We start from the raw sequence: 19,223 nt of genomic DNA, 5'->3' as shown, positions 1-19,223 counted from the left end.
GAAGGAGCCGTAAAATGCTGTGGGGTTACTACTCATAGAAAATATGGAGGACAATCTGTTTATGGACAAACGTCCACCGTCAACATATTGTCACTCCCTTCTGCGTTTTTTTTTTCTACGCAAAATATCACGTCATAATAAAAACCGCAGAGTAGATGAAAGCACAATTAAATATATTACAGTTTGACTTCATAAAAAGCATTTGTAAATATTCATATTTATTTAGGCAAGAGTATTTGCTTTTCTTTGCACTTTAATGCTTTCATTAGTTTTTAATTATTCACATTTGGTTGAACTACATGAGCTCCAATTTTGTTAAGCCTATTTTTTTCTCAAATGACCCCGGCTTGCAGGTTTGCATTGTGACTTTCCTTTTTATCCTTATTATGCCATATCCTAAATGTTGGTCCTAATGATTAACATATGACCGCGAGAGATGGCTGAACTAAATAAATAACCTATACGTAGTGTATATGACCAATAACTGTATTTAATGAACGCTATCTTTTCTGAATATTTAGATTTCAAACACAGGTTCTCACATTTTCATCCAATACAACGCATTAGAATAAAGAGCTCACTCTGTATTAGAGACAGCAGAGGTCCGCCGCTACACAAAAGGCATTGACTTGCAACAGGCTATAACGCACAGCTGGTTAAAAGGCTGAGCCATCCTGCAGGGTATAAGAAGGGAAAATGCGGAGGTCGTATTTTCGATACTGTTTTGGTTTGTTTATACGTTAAATATGAAATATACTTATTTGTATTATATGACAGAATAAACGCGGCAAATGTAGGATAAAGGTTTATTTGTTTCTATCAACCTAAAGTCTATTTATTCATTTATACTGAATAGTGGCAGAGGAAACCAAAGCCTGTCAAATTCACTGGAAAGAAAACATTTACATTGCAGACCTGAGTCCTGTTGTTGTATGGATGTAAAATCAGATTTTTAAGGGGGGGGGTGGCAGCTGCAACCATAACATGTTCAGATCTCCGCTGCAGTCAGAGGCGGAGGCTCATTTGCACCGTCAGTAATGTGGAGAACAAGCAGAGACAACCCAGCAGACAATAAACAAAGAGCGGCTCGCCATGTGCGCTGCAGCTGCTGCGCACACGCACGCACAGTCACACGCACACACAGCTGAGCTGCAGTGAGGAGTCGCAGCCGCCAGGGGGCAGCGTGACCCCTGCAAACCACAGCAGAGACGGTAAAGAGATTCATTCCTACATACCGCATGTTAAGTGTCTGTAATGAAAAATTAAAGATGTGTGTGAGCTGCCTGTCTGAGAGGGAAGCTGCTTTTAAACAAGGACACACGGGTTCAAATCCATGTGTCAGCGAGCATCCAGCCTGCTGAAGTATCTTTGAGCAACATAGTAATTCCCCACCACTTCCAGGGCTGCTGCTCTGTTGCTGAACCTGACCTTTGACCTCTCTGTAGAGAGAACAGTTTCCACCAGAGAGGGCAGAAACTGTTCCTCTGAAGTTAATTAAAGGTGACACTTACAGGGTTGTTGTCCTTTATTTTATCTTTAGGGTCTCTTACACAACATATAGTGACAATATTGGAATATACAGTTTTTATCTGTCCTAACACAAGCTGCAGCTGCAGTTATTACCAACATGCATTTAAAGGTGAAGAAATAAGCTCAACACGATCACAATACAAAAGATAGAAAACTGCTTTTTAAAAGAACAGCTTAAATTTACTGTATATGAACGGTACACGGTACGGTATGTTAACATTTCATGTCAGGCCGGCTGGTAGTTCTCTAACCGCTCCAGCAAGACCTCTGAGTAGCCGGGGGAGTAGTACCTGAAACAACACACACACACACCAAAAATACTGTGTTTTATACTGAAGGATATTTTGATATTTTTACCAGTATCATTCAGATATTGCTGACTTGATGATGATGTCATGACTGTTATAGGACAGGCTTTTGCTGACAGTGATAGGAAAAGATGGGGCGGAGAAAGAAAATAATACTAAAAACTTGCAGCTGACTCAGCACCCAGCTCTGAAATGACTGTCTGTGTGGTCATGTGATCTGATCAGTCACTCCTAGATTACTGTTTATGTCTCTCAGAGGTGCTGCACTCACAGGGTTTAGGTGTCAACAAGCTATGTGTCTTAGCATGCATGAGTGTGCGTGCACTGGGGAGAGAAACACACCTGACTATCTCTTCAGGGAAACAGCTGTTGATAGCGTTGATGTGCTCCTGCAGAGGGGAGCCAGGCTCAGCCTCGATCTCTTGCACTTTCTTCAGACCCCCACTGGTCACGAACAGACGGCGAGCCTTGGTGTCATGAGGCAGCACCTTTTGAGGGAAGACAGACAGGGAGTATAATGCAGATATAAATTCTTGATCTGAAACTTGAAAAACTTGATAGTCATTCAGATTATAGAAATGCAGATTACTGATCCAGGTCTTGATGCTGGTTCTAGACTCACTCACCTTGCTGAACTGGCACACCACATGTTTAAGGATGTTGCTTGGAGCATCGTAGAGGAGGGGCTCCAGAGCTGGCAGGTAGGTGCACTTCTGCAGGATGTTCTTCAGGGCCTTCTTACTCTGAAAAAAAGAAAAACAAGAAGAGTGAAATGTACTGCACGAACAATCATATGAACAGTTCATCTTTTTCTCAGCTTTTTACCAAGTGACCTTTACCCTGACCTTTGATACCTGCTGACCTGTCACTCAAAATCTCTCCATGTACGGGTTAAAAAAAGAGTTTGTCTTGTCTTCTTTTAGTGCTTTTAGTTCACAAAAGACTAATTTCCATTACGGATACCAGTAATCTGTGCCCCACTGTAAGTGTAAGTTGGTCAAATATTACCAAGCCAATATAGGCCTAACATTTAAACTACAAACATAAATAACAACTAGAAAGAGAGTAGTAAAACATGAGGAAACAGCTGCTTAAGGCCTCTCTACACCGTCCCAGTGCAGATCTGCAGGGCTGCAGCTCTTACTTTGGCCTGCAGGTCCTCTGAGCTGCTGGCGTCCATGTAGAGCTCCAGCAGTTTGGGCAGCAGGTTAGCTGTGCCCACTGCCTTGGCGTGCTCCGGGGTGTGATGACCTATCTGGCCGATGGACCAGGCTGTGGCCGCCTTGATGTGATGCTCGGGCTCCTCGGACAGACACAGGGCCAGCTGCGGCACCCCCTGCAGGACAGGAGGACACACAGCACAGCGGGACTGGTTCAGTTAATGTGACCTACATACCGGACCTGAGGGATGTGTCTCCGGTTTGAGTGGTGGGCTTAGCTGTCACGCGGCATGAGAGATACACACATGCGCATACCTTGGAGAGAATGACAGCCATGGCAAGGTTCTCGGTGTGAGCTGCCACATATCCCAGCATCATGATGCCCGGCAACCGCAGGTTTCCACGGCTACTGCCCAGATAGTCGACCACTGCTGCCATGGCACCGCAGTTCACAATCACCTGGGACAACTGGACACACACACACACACACACACAGACATGACTTTGTATCCGGCCATGTGTATTTGTGGATGTAAGTGTGAGTGTGTGCGGTACCTCTGGTGTGTGTTTCACCACCTCCCTCATCAGGGTGGTGACGTTCTTCCTGACGTACTCATCTGGATCTCTGAGGCAGACCACAGCTGCAGGGAAGACCTCGGCCTCTATCACCATCTCCGCCAGGCTGACCGAGTGCTTACTGATCTGACTGAGGGCTGAGAACACCTGCCTCTGGACGGAGACAACAACATGTAGGGACTACTACTTTGTAAAAACATTCAACATTAAAGCTTCGTGTTGTACATTAATAAAGCTGAAATGTTACTGTTCTTTCTGAAATATCTGGTGCTTTAGTTACACTTGGATGGCATATTTATCAGATTTAATTCAATTTATTTTCCAATTTATTGTTTCTAAAGTTTCAAAATCAATCCACCTGAAGTCGATGCTGATATTAAACATAAAATAATCATCATATCAAAAAGAAAAAAAGGAACGATGGTTTCCAAGACTGATAGAAACCTGACCTCTGTAGTTTTTTTGTTTTTGTTTTACCATCTTGGCAGGTTTTATATGCTAATTTTGCTCTTAAGTGTAACCCAAAATACAAAGAGAGATTTTTCTTACTCACGACAAATAATATTTTCATCTCTACTTCTGAATTAAATTATGTTGGAGAATTCTTTCTAAATCGCTTTAATGAATTCATAATTAATTCAGAAAGTGAATGAAAGGGAATGAGGACAAAGAAATGGAGAAAGAGCAAGAACAAGGGTTAGAGCCTGATAGAAACGATCAAGAATATAAGAATATATATATATATATATATATATAAAGAGAGAGAGAGAGAGAGAGACAGCATTTTTTTAAATATTAATATTTCTACTATAATCATTCAGTGATATTAGTGTATTGTACAACAGTAACCTAATTTGACAGGAAAGTTACGTGTAAAGTAAAAGCATTAAAGAAAAGCATGTGTATTGTTATCATTACAAACAGCTTTTAGCTTCAATAATCAAAACAATACGTAGGGCACATGAATATTTAGCACGCATGTCTCTTTTACCTTATTTTGCAAGCATTGCTATATGGCTTGTAAACATTTTACAAAGAAAAGAAAATTAAGAAAAATGTTACTGTAATGTCATCAAATGATCCAGTGGTCTTATTCGCCATGGACAGCTGAGTTAAACCGGCAGCTGGCTGGGTGAGGCTGTCCTCTGAGCTGTCCTACCTTGAGTTTGGCGTCTGGGTTGAGGATCATCTGTGCCAGGTGTGCGATGGCACCATTGTCCACCACAGTCTGGGCCAGCTCCGGCGTGTGTTTGGAGATGTCGCTGAGGGTGGAGGCTGCGATGCGTTTGAGAGCCAGCTCAGGCTCCAGAAGACATAACACCAGCAGGGGGACAGCACCCGCATCCACCACCGACTGAGACAACGCTGCACAGTAATGGAGGGAGGCGGGGAACGTGAAAAACATTGACTAAAGGTAACTGGATGTGTGTGTGTGTGTGTGTGTGTGTGTGTGTGTTTACTATGGACTAAAATGTTTCATCAAGCCAAGAAAGTGAGGAAAAGGCAGAGGGACATCACAGAAATCTGAGCATGTCAGTGTGTCTTCCTTACATGCGTTGTGTCGTGCGATGTAGCCCAGAGCCCAGGCAGCGGCCTCCTTCACCCCGGGGTCAAACTCCTCCAGGCAGAGAACAAGGGCGTCAACCCCCCCGCAGGCCACCACAGCCTGGGACAGCTCGGGGGAGTGTTTGGCGACTGCACGCAGCACAAACGCTGCTGCCTTCTTATAGAACCTCTGCACACACACACACACACACACACACACACACAGATACACACACACACACACACACACACAGATACACACACACACACAGATACACACACACACACACACACACACACAGATACACACACACACACAGATACACACACACACAGATACACACATCAACTGGCATGGCCGGCACTAGACTTTTGTTAGGACTTAACTAATTAAGTATTTGATCCGGGAGTTTCCCCTGTACTGCTTAACCCTCATGCTTTGTTGACATTGGCTTAAATTCCTCATTGTTTAGGGTCCCACATTACCTAATGCTTTGTGTGTGAAAATAAGAATAATAATTGCAAAATCAACCATCTTTTCTTCTGACCCAATAAACCCAGTCAACAGAAAAGTATTGAAGTTGTAACACAAGGCTTTCACATTTAAGAAAGTTAGATGACCGTAAAGCATCATCATCGCACCAAATAAAAACTTTTTTTTCCTTTTTTATTTATTTACATGTTTTATATGCTATTATGGTTAATGTACTCTAGAGTTTCTCTAGAAATAAAATATATATTTTGCCAAATACATAATTCACAGACAGAGAAATTTTATGTTATAACTTACTTGTGTTTTGGGTCAATTAGACTGCAGAGAAGTCTAACTCTCAAAATCATAAGCTCTGATGTGAACAAACACCCGGGGTGTCCCAACAGTGTGGTGGGTCAACACACCTTTAAACATTAGGATTTTTCACCCTTAGCACAATATATTTCTGCATGAATTCCTGTCATATTTGAAATTAAATGTTTAAAAATGTAAATTGAATAGTGTCACATCTTAAGTTGGTTATGTGGGACTGCAATGTCTCATTAATAACAAGAACTAAACCTGGTCTCAGACTCTGAGTGGGCTGAGAGGGAGACAGAGAGAGAAAACAAAGGCCTGGTTGCTCTCATGGTAAAGGGCTCTTAGGTTTTGAAGTAGCCCCCAGGCGAACTGCCAAGTTAGCCCAAAACACACTCTCACATTCAGGGGACTGACCCAGAGGTGCTGCAGGATAACAGCCTCTGTCTCTTTCCTCTCTCACACACACACACACATAGACACCAGCCTCGAGAGGGTGGAGATTGAGTACCGGACAACCTGTCCGCAGTAAACTAGCACTTCTATAGCGAAAGGATGAGATACTGACATTCTGCGAGGCCAGAGAGTGGACCAGCTGGGGCAGGATGTCTTCCTTCACCACGGCCTCGGCCAGGTCATCGCTGTGGTCTGCCAGGCGGCCCAGAGCCAAAGCTGCCGTCTGCTGGATGCTGGGGACCACATCCAGCATCAGGGGACGCAGCATGGACATCACACCTGCAGGAGAGGAGACGAATGAACGCTGGAAACAGCAGCTGAAGCTAACACGGTTTTACAAGCTTGTTTCTCACCAGCATTGTGAAGGATGTCTATGTTTTGTGGTCTGGATGCCAGATCAGCAACAGTTTGCACAAACTGCATCCTGGATTTCTGATACTGCTCAAAAACTGCAAAGCACAAAACAGACAAACAGACAGTTTGACTTTTAGCTGAATGTCCCTCGTATGAATCAAAAGAGCTCGTGAGTCTCACCTTGAATGATCTGTCGCTGACTCATTGTCACCCGGATGGAAAGTGTCCCTCTAAATGTTTATTTTCACTCACAAAAACGGACACGGACTTTATCACAGGATTCACTGTAGCGTTTCTCCTGGCCGTCTCCAGCTTTGGGTTATAGGTGGTGTTGTTGTTGAGTGTTGCCGTGGCAACAGACAGGAAGCAGAATGTTCTGCTGCTCCTGCCGAAGATCGTCTACTTGAAAGATGAGTCGCTCTCGGAGTCCGCTCGCACCTCGCAGGCGTTTTTTGTTTCCCGGTAATGTGTCGGGAGTGAGAGCTCCGCGCTGCCTCCTAGTCTCTGCTCGCGCTGCCTTTGGTTCCCGCTAAAGACCAACCGCGGATATGTCGCACACTTTCACAACATCGTTATTCACCTCGATTCAAAGGAAAACAGAATCGCGAAGTCGAAGCGGCCATTGGCTGATGAGGTGAACGTGCTGACTACAGCTGGTTTTAGCCTGCACCGAGGCGCCGAGCATTTCACAATGAAACGGGTTTTTTTTTCTTTTTAACTTTTGCCTTCCTTCCCTGCTCACGAGTGTGTCCTCACATGACCTACCTGGAGCAGTTCTTCCACGCGATATGGACTAAATAAAGCTCATCATTATGATTAGTATTAGGCTATAAAATGTCACTCTAATGGGATCGGTCCAAACATTACGTCCTCTCTCTCTCTCGGTTGGTATGTTAGGCTATTTGTGCTGTAGGTTAGGCTATAGATAAAAGGAAAACAAACAATATGTGTAAATGGCAACAACAACAACAACAAAAAAAGAATAAAAACAGTTCCAATCAAGCACACAGACATAACACTGCACAGTGTTAGTTATGTAACCATCTGACTGAGATGTTTTAGATGAGCCGGTTCAGGTGGCAGAATGCCAATTTATTTCATTTCAAAGCCTATTTCCTGAAGTCCCAGGTACATAGCATTTTTTTTTTTACAACGTTTCTGCATTAGTAAGAGCTCGGCCATTTAAACGTGTTTTAGAATGTATGTCATTTAAAGGAAGTATTAAACCCACCAACATGTTAAACTTAATAATTGGACTCAGGTTTTGTGTTTATTTTCTTATTTATGTTTGTTTGTTTGATTTCACACTAATTGTAAACGCGTAGTGTTGTTGATTCCACTATTTTTTTCAACCGGAGGGATAATTATTATTATCAACTTAAACTACATGAGCCTTATTATCACTCAGTTAAACCCCAAAGAACAGACAATTCTGCGTATTAAATCCGAATAAGCAATATTTTCGTTTACATTAGGTTCCATGTTATAAGGTAATGACGCGGTTCTGTGACACACTAGTTTATAAAAAATATAAATTATCTATATATATATATATATATATATATATATATATATATATATAAAAACAAATATGTATCTGGCAGCGTAACGTGGTTCTTTCTTTCACGTGTTCACCGCAGCACGATATATTGTTAAATCCTCCTGCTTGATTAAGAAGGGAGCCGCTTGGATGAGTGGTTTTAAACATCCCAACTCTGGATTTTTAGATTTTTTTAATAATTAATTTAATTTAGAAAAGAAAAAGTTTTTCAAATAAAATGAAAAAACCCCACAAATTTAGTTTATTTTGAAAACGTAATGGATTTTAAAAATCGTTGGTTTAGAAGCCTTCTTTCAGCATCCAATATAATGATAAAAAGGGACGGTTTCACAGAGAGCGAATGACTGCGTTACTTGAGAATGAAAATGACACTGAAATGTTAAGGGCTTACAGAATATAAAATAATAATCAATTGTTGCCTCGCAGACAAAGTCTTTAGTTCATTTCCCGTTAAATCTGCTGCATTTCAGCGCAGTCAATGCAACTACTCGTGATTAATCATCAATACAAAAAGGCACCTACCTTAATTGGATGTATTCAGAAACATGATTTGATCACGAGCCAGATCTCCTCCTCCGGACTGCTCAGAGCTGGCCTCCTTAACTCACTTATCTGCATCACTGCTGACTCAGACACCGGCTGTCCCTTTCTCAATGCAAAACACCAGACCTCCTGATGGTCCCCCATCAAAAAAAGAAAACCAAACCGACTTCTTCCATAAGTGTAAAATGTTTTATTTAGATGTTTTATACTGTGCAACAGTAACAATACAATAGGTTGTCCATACAATCGAGCGATACAAATACGGAAAACACGGGAGACATCAAAACATCTGTCATTGAGCATGAAATGGAGCTGAACAGGAGCCCAAGTCATTCCCTCAGAACAAAGGGGAATAAGAGAATAACATCATCGCTGATTAAATATGCATTTTGTTTCTATTTACACGTGGAGTCTCTAAAACTGCTTATAACGTGTTAAAGACGTGGAGCATAAGCAATCCGATTCCACTGCAGCTACAAGAAACAGTTTTTTCCAGTAAAAGGCAATTTAAAGTTGATTTCTCCTCCATTTTTTCTCCCGTGAAGCCAGCAGCGCTACACACACTTATTTTCCTCTCGATGCCTGGAACACTTCCAAAAAATACCCGCCAAAATGAGGCAAATCAGGCAGAATCCTCTTCCATAAAAGAAAAAAAAAAAAGTGTTATCATGAGCATGCATGTTTTAAACTGACAGTTTCAAAGTATCCCAACACACATGAAATAATCATGATAAACACGTTTCATTTGAAAAGAAAATATAAAAGTCTATCTTCAGTCACTTCTGTAAAATAAAGATGTAGCTTTAACATGGGATAAATGCTTGTCCTTCTCCTTTCCGACTTTCTTTTTTTTGTCAACATCAAACTTTGCTTTCATATTAAAAAATCCCCACGCGACCCGACTTCCTCATTCCTTTTATTTTGAAATGTCTCTGGTTCCACTACGTTTAAACTTACATGATGCCGTAATATTTAGAACAACAAATGGAGAGAGAAAGAGAGATAACATTGTCTACACAATGGAACTACGTTGGCATGGAAACAGTTATTAGCTGAGCGGGTGTCTGGCGTTGGCTGGTCCGATTCGGTCCCGCGTCATCCGGAGGAGGTCGACGAGCCGTTCAGAGAAACCTTCCGGGGTTTGCTGACGCCGCTGCCGCCGCTGCCGAACTGAGTGAAGGACCGGCTGGGGGTCGGAGGGGCGGCGGCCGGGGTCCCGTTGACGTTATTGGGGCCGTGCGGAAGCTGCGGGTGCGGGGACTGCGCAGGCGTGCCGGGACTCGGCAGCGACGAGGACGTGGACGGAGCCCCGGCGGGACTCCCGGCTTTGTCGCTGGCAGAATCGCTCTCGGGACCGGATCTGCCCGCGCTGTTCTGGCCTTCCTGCTGCGCGTGGCTCACCTTCATCTTCTTACAGTTGGGTCGGACTCTGTACTTCAGCGGCAAAGGGCCGTTCTGTGGAGGAGGGTCGGTAAAGAGATGATACAATATTATTACAGTTGAAATAAAATGAATAACCTCAAAATAAAACAAGTTTAACATAGCCTACATATTCTTCACACTATGTTAAAATATGTTCTGAACCAGCTTAAATACAACAAAATGCAGTGGAAATGTGGAAACCTGCATGATCAAATAAAAAATTAAAATTAAAATAGCCTACCATGTAACCAAAACCTACAAGTGAGCCTACAAGCCAAATAAAACATTTGGAAAAAATTTATAAAATTATCTGAGATAGACTCTTCCCCATCCAGCCTCCCACCAGTCTATATTTTGTTTAAAAAAAAATAAAAAATTTAAATTGACCACATTAGTGTCTGCACCAGTTACAGCAAAGGTGTGGAAACCCATAGCTATTTAACAAGCAGCCCTTTTCTGTGCAGTATAAAACTTATAGCTATATTTGGTGAAAATGAAATCAAAACGTATGATCTTTAATTTAGTAATTAGTAAAATAAAATCTATATACACACTAATCTCAACATTAACATTGGTTGTCATTATTTTTCTGTAATTCAACACTTTTACTACAACTATAAATCACAGAGTGTTTACATATATGCTCCAGCTGATGAAAGGACATGATAATAACAAAGTTTATTTAATAATGTAGATGACTTAAAATGATCAGTACTGTTATATATTTTATACATAAACAGGCGAAGTAACTTAAGACTTAGTTGCACATCATACATGAGAACAAACCAACTGAAGTCTATTTTGTCTAAAAAGATCTCTTACTCTTCTCCAAGTGTAGATATATGCTATATCCATTAACGTGTAGTAATCTTTCAGAGGCTCGTCTTCATACATGACTTCAACCTAGAGAGGGACAAAAGGGAGTACATTTTAATTTTAATAGAATAAAACAGTAAATATATCTGCATTAAAGGAAGAGTTTGAAATAAGAATCATATCACAATTCTCCTGGACCGGTTTATATTCAAGTAGTTTAAAATGTCCAGTTTATATTTGTTAAAAATGAAATGACATAAATAAATAATCAGTAAATCAATGAATACCTGGTAGGTACTCGGGATGTCCATTTTGCTGCGCAGAAACTTCCTCAGATGCATGACTGTCATGGCTGCTGGACACTGCAGGTACCTCTTGTTAGCCACCTGCAGAGAAGTGTTCCAAAATTATACATATTACAATATATTTGTATGGAAGTATACTGATGAGTGACTTAGCATCTAAATCATTTCAGACTGGTCCACCTTAAAACAGGAAAAGAACTTGCTTTACAAAAACAATGCAGCTGTTAGATGAAAACTAATTTCACATCAGAGGTGGCAGATTATGTATTCATTTGTTGCTTTGTTAAAAAAAAAAGCAATCTGCAGTATGTTGCATTCTTATTTTGTTCCAAAGGAAGTTTACAAGAAAAACTTAAGAAGAAGAAGAGAAGAAATTGTACCCGAAATCAATTTATGATACCTGATCTTTTGACGGCTTGTCCTCCACTCCAACTCCCAATCTGCACAGAATAAACAGAGAAAATATTAACAACTTTTCAGCTCTGTGATATTTAGGTCTTTCATGTGTCAACACCATACCTACATACAATAACAAAATTTGATTATCATCATCAATAAAAAGACCTGATATTTAAAAAAAATAAAAAATATTTTGTGGACATCCAATGATCTACAGAATCAGTCTCTTGAATGAAAATTACACATTATTGCTTTAATCTTTCTCTCCTCCCACAGATACTACAGTTTTTTTCTTGAACCTGTGTTTGACACTTACAGTACTCGTGTCAACAGCCCTTAACCTGTTTATATAGTTTTGCAAGTAAACCAAGAAGGCTGGCACTGTCGGAAACAAGCTGATTAGTTGCAAAACATAAAATGAAATATTTTTTTATTTTTTTAAATCTCTTCATTAGGGCTGAAACTGTGGGGGACAATGCATTCAATATTTATCAGTCGCTTCTTTAAAAAAAAAAAAAAAAAAAAGGAGCCTACATGAGTGATATCCAAAAAAGATATTAGAAAAAAGCCAACTTCTTAACCTGAAGAAAATGTGTGTTCAGGACCAAACTTAAGCAGAATATCAGTGATTTTAAGAGGAGACTTGGCATGTTGTGCCCTGGATATTTGCTAAGCTGAACAGCAGCAAAACTAAACCTTGAGGATAAAAAGGACCTTGTTCTTGCAGGACAGCAGAGTAATTGACACATCTAGAAACACTTCAACACACAGGTTGGATCTGATGACTTATAATGCAGCATCTTATCTGAAATAATAAATCAGTCACATCTAAACAGATTTGGATGGAACACATGATATATATGCAATATGCATGCTTAAACGTCTTCTTAAGCACATTATGACATTGTAATCACGACATTTCTTGCCAATGTAACTGAATTAAATATTAAGTGCCAAGAAGAATCACTTCTACATAAAAATGTAGTATTAATAATCATGTTACAACAATATTATTGGAACAAAAAAAACAAAAGAACAAAGTCTACCTGGTCTGATCAAAGAACTCAATAGAGAGGCTGATGATCTCATCATCTGTAATAATTCTCTTGTCCTCGTCTGCCACCTCTCCACGATCCTCATTTGATCCATTAGAAGCTATAGAAACACACACACACACACACACACACACACACATAGATGAACACCCAGAAAATCAAGAAAAGGAAGGAAGGAAATGTGTTTTTCTCTTCACTGTAGTGACTAAAGGGAAATTAAATAACGACTTCATACACATGCTTTCTAACTCACCATCTACGGGGTGGTCCGCATAAAAGTCTCTCCTCCTCTTCATTTCATCTGAGGACATTCAGGAAGACGAGCAATTACATCTGAGAGTCTGTTCACTTTCAGAAATTTAGATCTAGTTCTTAAAATAATTATCACACCAGTGCTCTGCTTTTCCTTGTGTGTGATTTCACAGCAATAAATCACAAATACTATATCAAAATAGACGTAGGGATTAACAAATCACAAAATGAATGGTTGGATGTGTTACATTTGAAAACATTACATTACGGATTATTTCAAAACAGCAAACAAAGCCTGTGCCTTAAAACCTGCAATACATCCATTTTATCAAGTGTAATATTTTAGACTTGGCAATGAAACAAGTGGGGTTTTGTTTGACCTATTTTGACTATTGATATACTGTTGATATTATCAACAGCATATAACACAAGACAAAAGTAGCACTTTACAAGGTAACAGTGATGACGATAACAGTAGATATGATCTCAGCTCAGCAACCACAGCATCACATTTCTAACAGATCATGAACAACAACATATTGAAAATCTAAACATGTTTATATGTTAATATGCGTTACTTTTTAGGGTCAGAATGAAAGTAAACACAGGTGAGATACAGAGATGGCTCTGCTGTCTTACTTTTGAAGAGGCCGGGGACCAGCTTGTACACAATGTCCTGTAGAGTTTTGTCAGACCTTGAAAGAGGAAGAGAAACTTCAGTCAAGTCATTCAGATACTGGAATTCCCAACATTTGCAGTCAAAACCAGAAAAACAACTGATACCACTGGTTGAATCACTCTCATTCAATTAAGCTTACGTAGAAGACGACAGATGAAGTGTGTTTTCTTAACATACACACAAGCCTGTATGCAACACACACATACTCATAACTGGTGTTCAGTGGAAAATCTCACATATTTTATGCAAGTGGTCTGTAAGTGTTCCTCATGTCTGAATATTTCAAACCAATGACTGGTTGACCCAGCTGCTCAGTGGGGAAACAAAGGGGGAAACCACAAAGGGCAAGAAACAGGAAACAAAGACTGTTCAAACTATTGTCTTAGCTGCTGTAACATTACCAATAAATAAAAAACAAAATCTTTATATATTATAGAAAGAATAGGAAAAGTGTACTGAGGTGCATCAATTCAACCCATGATGAGGCACAAAAGACAGTTTGTTTACTCCATGAGACTAAGGTGTCCTTTGCCTACAAAAAAGAAATAAAATCTATATTTTATCATATTAAGATGCAGAATATCCAATAAGTCCACAGTTCTCACCTAATGTTGAGCAGAGGCTTGGTTTTATGCACTTGTACATCACAGATGGGACAGTATTTGCTGGTTTCCAGGTAGCGCACAATGCACATCTTGCAAACTGCATAGAACGAGAAAAAAAAAGAAAAAAAAGAATATCAGATGTGAAAGGATATCCTGAATCTGAAGTGATGAACATACACCTGGTTTGAGGAGCTGTTGCTGAGGAGAAATCTCCTTTGCAGCATTAACACTGCAGCTCTGAACAGTTTACATCAAAGTGTGTGTGCAGGGAAACATGCAAGAAAGAATCTTGTAAACAATCCTGCAACATATTCTCACAACATTTCCATACAACGGAAGAAGAGCCGTAGTTTTAGTCAGTTAGCTCACATGAGTGAAGACATTCGATGATGGTCGTTGCGTCTATGAAATATCCTCCGCACAGGACGCACATGAGGTGAGGGTTGAGCTCAGTAATCTTTATCCTGGTCGTCCGATGCATGTTGAGAGAAAGGGACAACAATCCTGCGGGGGGGAAAACAACAAGTCAACAACAATACATGCACGGCAGGCGAGGAGGCATCAGAGGGCTGCAGGTTTCTTTTACAACGCATGGCCAGACCAAAAGGGCTGCTGTTTGTTTGACTGCGCTAAAGCAACATCATCTTTTATGCTAATCCAATAATAACCAAAGGGGAAGGAGAGCTCGGTGGCAGATTGATAGGCAGCAGAGTCACCTGACTGAGGCGCAGTGAATAATCATAAATCAATCGCTTCCACTGAGGGATCGATGGAGCTCCGCGCGCCTCTCCTCCGCTGCATCTTTAAATCAACACCGTTTAACACATGGCAGCATCAGAGGAGCAGAGCAGGTCCGACCACAAACGAGCTTTGATTAAAAAAAAAGAAAAGACAAAAAAAGCCACGATGGCACAGAAAATTCCGGGTTTCATAAATCCTGATTTGGAAATATTCTGCAAAATCGGACGGGCTGGATAATCTGGTGTTTAACGTGGCATTTAAACTCTGCCTGAATGGACTGAAGTAGTTTTAAATTTGAACGCAAATCGACACAGAACTGAGCGAAATCTAACGATTATAAAACAAAGCATCATGCAGATAAATTGGGCATCTGCGTCTCATAATGTATCTCTGTAAAAATGGGTTTAGTTTGTGGCCGCTCCTCTTTACAACCAGACATTTATCCCAAAACTCAAATGTCTCAATTTGAGTGGAAACTAATATTCGGTGCGGGGTCTGCGGCGCCCCGGGGTGAGTGTGGGTGAAGGGGGGACGATAGGAGACACCCACTCACTGCGTCAGGTGTGCCACACAGGCTATGGGGAGACCTGAGCGTTTCTATGGCAACTCCTTTTGCTTTTATAGCCCACATGGCTGGTCGCCAGTCACCAGAACGAGGCAGGATCTCGAACCAAAACAACAGCACGGCGAGCTGCCGGTGTGCAGAGCGGGAACAAGGAGGGACCGGAGGCTCCCAGTCCCTCCGCGCACACAGACAGCCGCTGGACTGCCAGGCTGCCGACAGCACGGCTGCCATTTTGTAGAGGAAAAAACCGTATCGGTTCAACTGGCTGCGGGGTTTCCTTCGAAAGGGGGCAAATAAAACCAGTATCCGTCGCGTTTACACGAGCTTCCCAAATCTTTAAGGACCACCGGGAGGAGTGTGTGTGTGTGTGTGTGTGTGTGTGTGTGTGTGTGTGTGTGTCCCGCTCGGGGAAGAAGCTCGGCGTTATTGTGCTTCGCTTGGCGCTGTGTTTTTCATGGCGTGCGCGCGATAATCAGCACCGTGCAGCACCAACATGGCCAGACAGCAGCGACTGCGCTTAAATTGAAGCGCACACCGGATCATTCCTATTTAATCTGCGCCATTATCCACCACAGTAACACACAGCCCATTTATTAAACGTCAACATTGCCTTTACTTTGTGTCAAAGGAGCATTTAACTTTACAAACCCGGGTCCGACAAACCACATAAACACAAACGGTGAAATAAGTCCTCCAGAGGAAAAGTATCATCGTTTTTCCATTTTATCCAACAGGCCTATTTACGAGCCGTGAGGCAAATGTATCTTTTGTCTGTGTGTATTAATAAAAGCTGGGCTATTATGACTATCCGAGCGCCCTTTGCTGTCATTTGAAGAAACAAAAACATTCACTGAAAGTCTACATGTAGCCTATAGACCTCCGTGAGGAGGTGACCCTCTTTAAAACACTGGATGACAGCCAGCCCGTCTAGCTCTGAACCCACACTGTTACTTTACGGAGCCACAGCCGGCAACATGCCCGAGTCCCGGCCGGCTTCAATGCGCCAACAGACCTCTCCTGGCCGCCTCTGAACACACCACTGCAGGCGAGCTCGGAAGGCGACTCCGTTCAAAAGGATGCCTCAACACACGGATAATGATGGATAACGTCTACATATGAGCAGGGAGCCTGTTGCGCCATTAATCGATTGACTTGTGTTTGGACAACTGCTCCCCCTCTGTCCTGTGGGAGCTGCGTGCTCACTTTATAAGACTTTCAAGTCAGATAAACTTCATTCACAGTGGGAACGGATCCAGCTAAAACGCTGCAGGATAGACTAAATCAAGCCTGATCAAGATTCCCATTATGGATTCAGAAACATTGACTGTGGCCAGCATCACTTGGCTGTCCTCTTTTCATATGGCAATTATGGAGTCGGCGTTGACAACACATCATCAATTAATTCAGAACAGCTACTGAGTCTTTACCTCTCTCAATAAAACGTCAACAAATGAAGAGACCCCCCCTCCCCTCGGTTCTTGCAATGACCCAAAGTCGCGCCAATCTTCATTTATTTATTAGAGACCAGTTCCTCTTGTAAAGGTCCCCCCCCCTTACATGTAAATCAACAGCAGCTGGAAATAACCCAATTAAAATCGGCAATGAGAAAAACCAAGACCAACATATTAACCGCTGTCAGTCAATTGAGAAAACATAAAATAAATAACAGGAGATTCCTGATTGACCACATGACTGTAACTGATTCAAGGCGACGCAAAACACGGAGAAGTTTCATTTTGTGTGTTAAATTGTGCTCATCACACACAGTAAACCGTCCAGTCTGTTAGGGTACTATCACTATACCCACAGACCTGTGAAGCTGTCAATCTGCAAACCCGCGTGGGGGGAGAATGCACTGATTTTAACCCATCAAGCACACGCAGGATGCCCAACAGCCATCATGAGTAAAATGATAATTTTTTATCCCCCCAAGAGGCAGAAGCCCCGACTCGTCTGTCCGTCCTGTGTCGGCAGATTCAGAGCCACACAGAGCGTCTGCTTTTAGCCGTATGAAGGTGAAAATATGGAAATCCATAACAAGCTTAAATGTCAAACAAACAAACAGTCTGAACTGGCCACAGTTCATATGAAATACAGCGAAATTACCGATGCTTTCGCTGTTGGCGAGACACAACCATCCTTTTGTATCCTGGCCGACCTGTCGCCCATATTTTTTTTAAATTTTCTCAAAAAGCCAACCATCCTTCTTAATTAAGATAATCGCACAGCAGCAGATAAACAGCCACAGGGCGTGATTAACTTTGATCAAGTGTTTACCGATCAGCAGTCATGAAACATTTATGCAACAACTGAAATGGTGTGCCTCCTTGTCACGTTTATGGGACCAATCCAAGTTAAGTTAATAAATCCAACATTTGGTCATATACACCCAAAAGCAACATCGCATCCAGTTCACAACACCCCAAACATCCCAACTCTATAAAATGAAGCAGCTGTGTGGAAATATGGGCACAGAAGGACCGTTTGGAGCACTTGCTGCTGTTAACATCTCAGCCAACACAGCCTGGTTCGCCCGAGATCTCCCACTTTAGGTAAATCCAAACGACTCAAGGCAAAGCCCAACCGTGATCAACTTATAGAGACAGATCCCTGGATGGTACATGATGCGGCATTGGGTGTGTGGGGGTCTTAATTCGCGTTTGTGCCCGAGCGGGGAACATCTTTTACAAAAAAAAGTGGTGCGCAGACACACACGGAGCTCCACGTCGGTGATCGCTGCAGCCACCGTTGAAAGCTCCACATCCACCGCTGGATCGGTGCGTAGAAAAACACAAAAGCACCGACCCCAAACGTCGCCGTCTGGCCCCGTTAGTTAGAGACGATATCGAATAAGACATACCTGGAGGCTCGGCTGGGAATCGGTGGGTCTTGAGGCGAATAGACAATGAAAGTTGGGAGGCGATCAGCAGAAAATGAATAGGAGCCGAGCCGCCATCTTGAAGCAGGCTGCAGACGCTGTCAGTGGCGGAGAGCGCACGGCGGACCGGAGCGCATTTCAGATGTGCAAATGAAACTCCTCTTTCCCTCGCCGCTCGCGCGCCGGTGCGTATCCGATCCGGGGCTTCGAGAGAGCCCAGTCGTCCGGCTTTAGGTCGGGAAGGCTCCCACTTCGGCGCCGATAACTTTGCCTCCAAAATATCCGCTTCACCCCCAGTAAAATGCAGCAGTGTGTGTGTGCTCCGTGGAAACTGACACCGTCCCCAAAATGGCTTGTAGTTCGACCGCCCCGCTTTGGTCACGTGATCTCGCCGCTTAAGGGTGCCTAGGAATTACTGTCGGTGTATGCTGTTTCTCCTAATTTACTACGCATGATATAAAATAACACATAAAACACACACATGTACATTGAAATAGTATTTTTACCAAATCTCATAAACAACTCAGCAGTTTGTGCTTTTCTTGAGCTGAAATGTCACCAGGCAGCTGCTTAAGGGCGCATAGAAAATTACCGTCGGTGTATTCTGCTCTTTCTAATGTATGACGCATTATTTAAAATAACCCACTAGACACATTCATACAGTTTGATACACTTTTCACCAC

The 19,223-nt window shown here is 42.1% G+C and overlaps 2 protein-coding genes across 2 annotated transcripts; both read right to left on the bottom strand.

Annotated features, from left to right (window-relative positions):
* Positions 1-1,724: 1,724 nt before the first annotated feature.
* spag6 (sperm associated antigen 6) lies at positions 1,725-6,924 on the bottom strand. The gene is made up of 11 exons (XM_070928195.1): positions 6,900-6,924; positions 6,719-6,814; positions 6,478-6,644; positions 5,126-5,309; positions 4,734-4,939; positions 3,554-3,727; positions 3,314-3,466; positions 2,983-3,174; positions 2,465-2,581; positions 2,181-2,326; positions 1,725-1,820 (listed from the first exon to the last, which is right to left on the bottom strand). Exons 1-11 carry the CDS (start codon positions 6,922-6,924, stop codon positions 1,757-1,759), a joined length of 1,524 nt encoding a protein of 507 aa, XP_070784296.1. The 3' UTR covers positions 1,725-1,756.
* Positions 6,925-8,998: 2,074 nt separating this feature from the next.
* On the bottom strand, positions 8,999-18,812 carry bmi1a (bmi1 polycomb ring finger oncogene 1a). The gene is made up of 10 exons (XM_070927808.1): positions 18,523-18,812; positions 14,726-14,860; positions 14,357-14,453; positions 13,712-13,767; positions 13,074-13,121; positions 12,812-12,920; positions 11,767-11,806; positions 11,349-11,447; positions 11,068-11,148; positions 8,999-10,278 (listed from the first exon to the last, which is right to left on the bottom strand). Exons 2-10 carry the CDS (start codon positions 14,835-14,837, stop codon positions 9,919-9,921), a joined length of 1,002 nt encoding a protein of 333 aa, XP_070783909.1. The 5' UTR covers positions 14,838-14,860; positions 18,523-18,812; the 3' UTR covers positions 8,999-9,918.
* Positions 18,813-19,223: the final 411 nt, after the last annotated feature.

This window comes from Enoplosus armatus, chromosome 21 (genome assembly GCF_043641665.1).
Source record: "Enoplosus armatus isolate fEnoArm2 chromosome 21, fEnoArm2.hap1, whole genome shotgun sequence".
Lineage (NCBI taxonomy): Eukaryota > Metazoa > Chordata > Actinopteri > Centrarchiformes > Enoplosidae > Enoplosus > Enoplosus armatus.
Note: the sequence above shows the minus strand (reverse complement) of the source record. Positions and strands in the feature narration are given on the sequence as shown.